The 5930-nt window shown below is 50.3% G+C and overlaps 1 protein-coding gene across 1 annotated transcript; it reads right to left on the bottom strand.

The window, feature by feature from the left end:
- Nucleotides 1-296: 296 nt before the first annotated feature.
- Nucleotides 297-2170, bottom strand: LOC116501686 (dynein light chain 1, cytoplasmic-like). Its single transcript, XM_032207263.1, has 2 exons — nucleotides 2156-2170; nucleotides 297-509 (listed from the first exon to the last, which is right to left on the bottom strand). The coding sequence occupies exons 1-2, from the start codon at nucleotides 2168-2170 to the stop codon at nucleotides 297-299; spliced, it is 228 nt and encodes a 75-aa protein (XP_032063154.1).
- Between the last annotated feature and the right edge of the window lie 3760 nt (nucleotides 2171-5930).

Here is a 5930-nt window from a genome sequence, read left to right as displayed (position 1 = left end):
TCTGAAAGTCCAAACGCCTCCAACAGCTCTACTAGCAAAGATGAAACCTTTAAGAAAAATAAATAAATAAAGACAAGGAAGACTTTTTTTTTGGTATTTTTCCTTTTTATATCCACAATGTAAGACCTTCTGCTATAGCATAATCCCTGCCATTGCCCTTGAAGACCAAGGTTTGTTTCCTCAGGAAGGCTGAAGTAACCAGCCATAGGAGCCAGCAAAGTCCTGTAACCAGATGCAAGTGTCAGGAGGAGCCCATGGTTCTAACCAGACTCAAAAAGAATAGCAACTTGGCTGAGCTAGAAGGAGGTGAAGTGCTTGCTCTCAGGAGTCACGTAGCTGCCGCAGTTCCCTCCTGTGATGCAGTGCCAAGTGGGATTGTATTTCTTGTCAAATTCCTTCCTGATGTGCGCAGCAATGCCCTTCTCGATGTGCTTCGCCAAGGCCTGAGTGGCGCAATCAACAGCATCTTGCTGCTCCTCCTCTGACATGTCCGCATTCTTGATGCCTGCCTTTCAGACAGTCGCGGTTGCCTCCGGGGCTCCGCTCGTGACGCCACTGCTCCGCTTTTGGGGGATTTGCTTCCAGGGCCTGGGAAAGTTGGGGATGCAATCTCCCACCACGTGCACAGGCACTTTGCAGCGAACAGGGAACACAACCTATACCAGCAGCCCTGGGGGACGTGGCACACACAGGGTGCAGAGTGACACCAACAAGAGCAGTGGAGGTCCAGACAGTCATGGAGAGCAGGTGGACCACTGCTTTGCCAGGATCCCCAGGAACGTGAAGGAACAACGGCTGCCGGCAGAGCCCCTGTCCCAGCCAGCCCAGGCAGGGGTGAGAAGCAAGGGCAAAAGACACAGCTAAACATCAAAGCCAGGCAGGAAAGAAAGGAATCCTGTGAGATGGCATGAAGAGGAAGAGATCATCATCCTCAGCTCCTGGATCAACCCCAGGTTCGCCAGCCTCTGTGCGGACCCACAGGCAGCTTTCCTTCCAGGAAGAGGGCAGCTCAGCCAGCAGCGTGGACAGGGAGGCTGCAGCACAAGAAGCAGAACACCCAGCAAGCGCCTCTCCTGGCTCGCTGGAGTCCACGGACATTGAACCATCAGCTGTTTCGCTGGCAGAACGAAACGCCTCTCTCCACAAGAGCAGCTGCAGAGAGCAGACCAGCAAGTCCTCCTTCAGTGTGCACAAATGAGGTGTACAGAGCGCCTCCCCCCACAGCAGTGTCGCAAGAATCAAAGCCACCAGCCTGTCCCACTCCCAGTGAGCACAGCACTGTGGCGATGGCCGAGAGACAGGGACACGACCAACACGCCTCCAGTGCCTGTGACGAACATCCGTATGAAACAGCCCGGATCATCATCTCTGCAGTCCTACGCTGTGCTGTAGCCATGAGCCAGGGAGCCACGAGCAAGGCAGCAAGTGCTCCCTCGGCCACAGGGCCCAGGGTGCCTCCTCCCACAGCAGAGCCTGCAGACTCTGCATCCTCAGCCTCTGCCTTGGCTGGAGGCCCTGTGGGGGAGGCCAGCAAAGCCCCTCTCGCTGCAGCAGCAGCAGAGGAAGAACGAAAAGAAGTGGCTTCTCCTTTGGCTGGAGGCCCCGTGTGCAAAGTCAGCAAAGACCCTCTCGGTCCAGGAGCAGCACCGCAAGAAGGAGCAGTGGCTTCTCCCTGGGCTGGACGACCTGGGGAGGAAGCCAGGGAAGCCCCTCTTGGTCCAGCAGCAGCACCAGAGGAAGAAGAAGGGGCTTCTCCTTTGACTGCAGAGCCGCTCAGGGAGGACAGCACAGATCTTCTCAGCCCAGCAGCAGCTGCGGAAACAGGAGCAGTGGCTTCTCCCTTGGTTCCAGGGCACCAGGTAAGCACAGCGCGCGTGGTGGGCACGAGGCCCTCAGGGAGCTCTGCAGCACCCACAGAAGCATCACAGGGAGGCACGGGACAGCGCCCCAGTGAGAGAAAAGGCTCGATATTGTTTTCAGTCAGGGTCTTCTGTGAAGCTATTTTATTCACGATTGCAATGGCGGGCCTCCTGCGAGCAGGAGCGCACACGAAGAGTATGCCATAACCTTTTCTTCCCTATTACCCGACACCTGACTCATGGTGACCCTGTTTCCTCATGGGCTGTGCACTACGGGTTGACAAACTCCTCGACGCCTTTCGATAGCACATATGTACAATTTTATTTGACCAACCTTTAATTTCCCCTCTTCCTTTTCTTCATCTCTCGTGACTAGAGGGCCCGTGATTTTTCTTTTCCTACTAATTTTGTGCAGCTCATCCTGGTTGTCTTAGCTATCCTCCTTATCCTGGGACAGCGGGACCTTCCCTTTATCTGCTTAATGTCCTCCCCACTGCTTTGCTACTGCCATGCCTGCACAACCCCTTTTGAATATGCAAGGTTAGCGGAGTTTTCCACTGCAAAAACACAGCTTTGTTTCTCACAATGCCCCCTTCTTCTTTTCTCACTCCTATTGCTGTTTCTGCACTTCTACACGTCCTCCGTTCTTGAGGTTTTCCAACATTAGGGCCCAATGGTTTTCTTCCAAAGTCAGGGGGATGCCAGATATGCAACGCCTTTATCATTGTAACACCAACAAACAGCTGCTTGAGCCAATTCCAGTCAGGTAACCGCAAAGTCAGTTTCTCCCAAATGTTTCTGAATCCCCTGGAAGCGTCATCTTGAGCCACTCTGAGTAGGATTGGTTTCTTTCCCAAAGACTTTGGAGATCAGTCACATTCGCCCCTTTTGATCTACATACATAGAGCAAGTAGGCCGGGCTGCCCACTCGCTCTCAGGAGAGCAGCTCTGTCAGGAGGCAGCAGCTCCCCTGGGTGCCCGTTGGAGTTCTTGGTCAGAGGACCTGGAGCATAGCATGGAGCACCAGAATAAGGATGACTCCCAGCCCGCTGCAGGGCAGCTCACAGCAGCACTTCTAGCGGGGACACGGAGCAGAATGGCAGAAATGGCCCAAGTAACTTGGCCTTTCTCGTCGCCTTCTCTTGCAGATGGAGAAGAAGCTGCAAGACATGAAGACGCTGCCACACCGTGGGGTGCAGCAGGCCGAGGGAATGCAGCTGCCAGCCGTGCCGCCTTTGCCAAGGCTGGCAGCGACTCTCAAGCAAGTGCCTGCAGCACAGACATCATCATCTGAAAGGGCCACTTGCAAGCTGCCCCCTCTGCAAGCAGCAGCCTCTGCACCTTCTGCCAGAGGAAGAGCAAAGGCATCGGGCACAGAGGCCCACAGCCAGCGAGAGCTTTTGCCAGCTCTTCCCTGCAAATCTGGCGACAGGGACAGGGCAGTGAGGGCAGAGAGGGGGGAACGTGGCCCACGCAGCCCTGTGGCGGTGGTGGAGAGCCAGGGACGTGCCCGACATGCCTGCAGTGTCTCTGACGAAGAGCTGGATGAAAGAGTTGAGACCATCGTTGCTGCAGTCCTATTCCACTCTGTAGCCATCATCCAGGGAGCCCCAAGCAAGGCAGCAAGTGCTCCCTGGGTCACAGTGCCCAGGCTGCCTCCTCCCACAGCAGAGGCTGCAGAATGTACATCCTCGGCCTCTGCCTTGGCCGGAGGCCCTGTGGGGGAGGCCAGTGAAGCCCCTCTCGCTGCAGCAGCAACGCCCCAAGAAGAAGGTGGAGAAGGGGCTTCTGCTTTTGGGTTTCTTTCCCAAAGATTTTGGAGATCAGTCACATTTGCCCCTTTTGATCTACATGCATAGAGCAACTAGCAGTAATTACAGCACACGCTCTCCTGTGAGGCTACTAATAAACCCAATACCACTTGGTTCTGGAGTACTGTGGTGGTTTGACTCAGGTGAGCAGCCGAGCTCCACCACAACCGCTCTCTCACTCCCCCTCTCCTCAAAGAGGAAGGGGGAGAAAATACAACACAGCGAACTCGAGGTTGGAGATGAGAAAGGTTTAATTAAAGGTGTTAGAAATGGCTCGTTCTTCAAAATAGGATTAAATAAAAAGTAGGATTTATTAAAAGAATATAAAAGAATAGAGGTAAGCAAACAGCGCTGGGTGCACCGGGAGTCTCCGCTCCACCAGGACGCACACCAGCCACATCAAGTAGCTGATTTTTATACTCCTAGACTAATACATATTCATTACTACTTCTAAAAAAAAATAGGTTATTATAATTAGCTTCCGGGGTCCAGTCCCTCCTACTGGAGCATGCGCATCAGTCTCCGCTGGTCCCTCTGGGGGTCTCTAGGGGTCTTTCATGCTGAAGGCTCGTAGTCTTCCTCTCCAAGGTTTTTTTCTTGTCCTTCCCCTTTGTACTTCCGTGGCACCGTGTCAAGTTTACACAGCATCCCCTGCAGGTCTTGTCTCCTAGCCGTCCTTCAGCTTCTTTTTTTTCTTCTTCTTAATCTCTTGGCCACCTGGCCAGATATCAGAGGCCTGCATAGTATCCCATAACAGTCACTAGTTGTTATCAGTTGTTCTGAAACCCCCAGAAACCATCAGACTTCATACAAACACAAATAGCTTTCTTATTGACACTTCACAAATAATTAAAACATTCCTCAGCAGCCGTTCACAGGGACAGTCACACCTATAGCAGTGTTAAGTTAATCTCAAAGAAGACAACAAAAAAGGCTGTAACTGTTAGAAATAGAAGTCCGGAATAACAAAAGCAAACAGGTTCATAAATTTGAGGAGTATTTTCTGAAGACTTGATAAATTGACTAGAATGAGGGGGAGACTGGGACACACTGCATCTGTGGTTCAAGAATTAAATTGCCAGTGCAGGGCCCAGAGGCAGACAGGACTGTTCTTTATGGACACAAATTGTTAAAACATTCTTCACAATCCCTTATCTTCTTTTTAATATCCTCAATTTGTGTCTCTTCTGTTGTTAATAACTGGATTTCATCAGTCCGTTCTTGGAGGGTCCAATTCTTAAGCATCATAATTGACATATCCCCTTCCTTTTTTAATGAAGTTATTACAAATGTACTATTTATCACCCGGTGTATTAATAATGTAAGGCAAGGTATCATACAAGGTATAAACAATAACATCATTACACCACATAAGAATAAAAATAACACTCTTTTAACCCATGGTCCACCAGGCAGCCATGAAAAGAAATCCCATTCCATATCCTTCCAGGTTTGTGCTGGGACGTGGGCCAATTTTCTAATTTCCTTTACAAGTTCATTTACAGCTTTTCTTTCTGTTGTGGTTTAACCCAGCGGGCAGCTAAACAACACACAGCCGCTCGCTCACCTCCCCCCCTCCTTCTCTGGGATGGGAGAGAGAAATGGGAAAGTGAAGCCTGTGAGTTGAGATAAAAACAAGAAAATAATATCAATAATAATAATAACAATAATGATGATAATAGTACTACTAGTAATAATGTGTACGAAACAAGTGATGCACAATGCAGTTGCTCACCACCTGCTGTCCGATGCCCAGCCTAACCCCGAGCAGTCCGGCCCTCCTCCCAGCCTGCCTGCTGGCAGGACAGTGAGAAGCTGAAACATCCTTGGCTTGGTGTAAGCACTGCTCTGTAACAATTAGAACATCAGCATATTATTAGCATTCTTCTCATCCTAAACCAGAACATAACATTCTATCAGCTACTAGGAAGAAACACCCTTTTTATCAATCTTTAAACAGCAATTACTAAAGCTAAATTTTCCACGGACTTCTCCTTCTTGTGCTAGTAAATAATCCAAAGCTAGGCAATTTTGATACAAAGCAGTTCTCATCTTGGTATTTTGCTTTGCAATTAATCCAAGTGCACCTCCGGTTTTATTTATAACTATTTCTATTACAGCTAATAACCTAATTATTCTATTAAGTATATGGGGTCCTATAGCCCCAGGATCTGTCTTCTGCCCACGTAGCTGGATCATAATAGGCAAACGCCTTCAGTCAAGGGGTTGGGCCCGCTTTCAGGGTCGATTCAGGCTTGTG

This window comes from Aythya fuligula, unplaced genomic scaffold, assembly GCF_009819795.1.
Source record: "Aythya fuligula isolate bAytFul2 unplaced genomic scaffold, bAytFul2.pri scaffold_64_arrow_ctg1, whole genome shotgun sequence".
NCBI lineage: Eukaryota > Metazoa > Chordata > Aves > Anseriformes > Anatidae > Aythya > Aythya fuligula.
The sequence above is the reverse complement of the archived record's forward strand: the minus strand, read 5'-3'. Positions and strand labels throughout refer to the sequence as shown.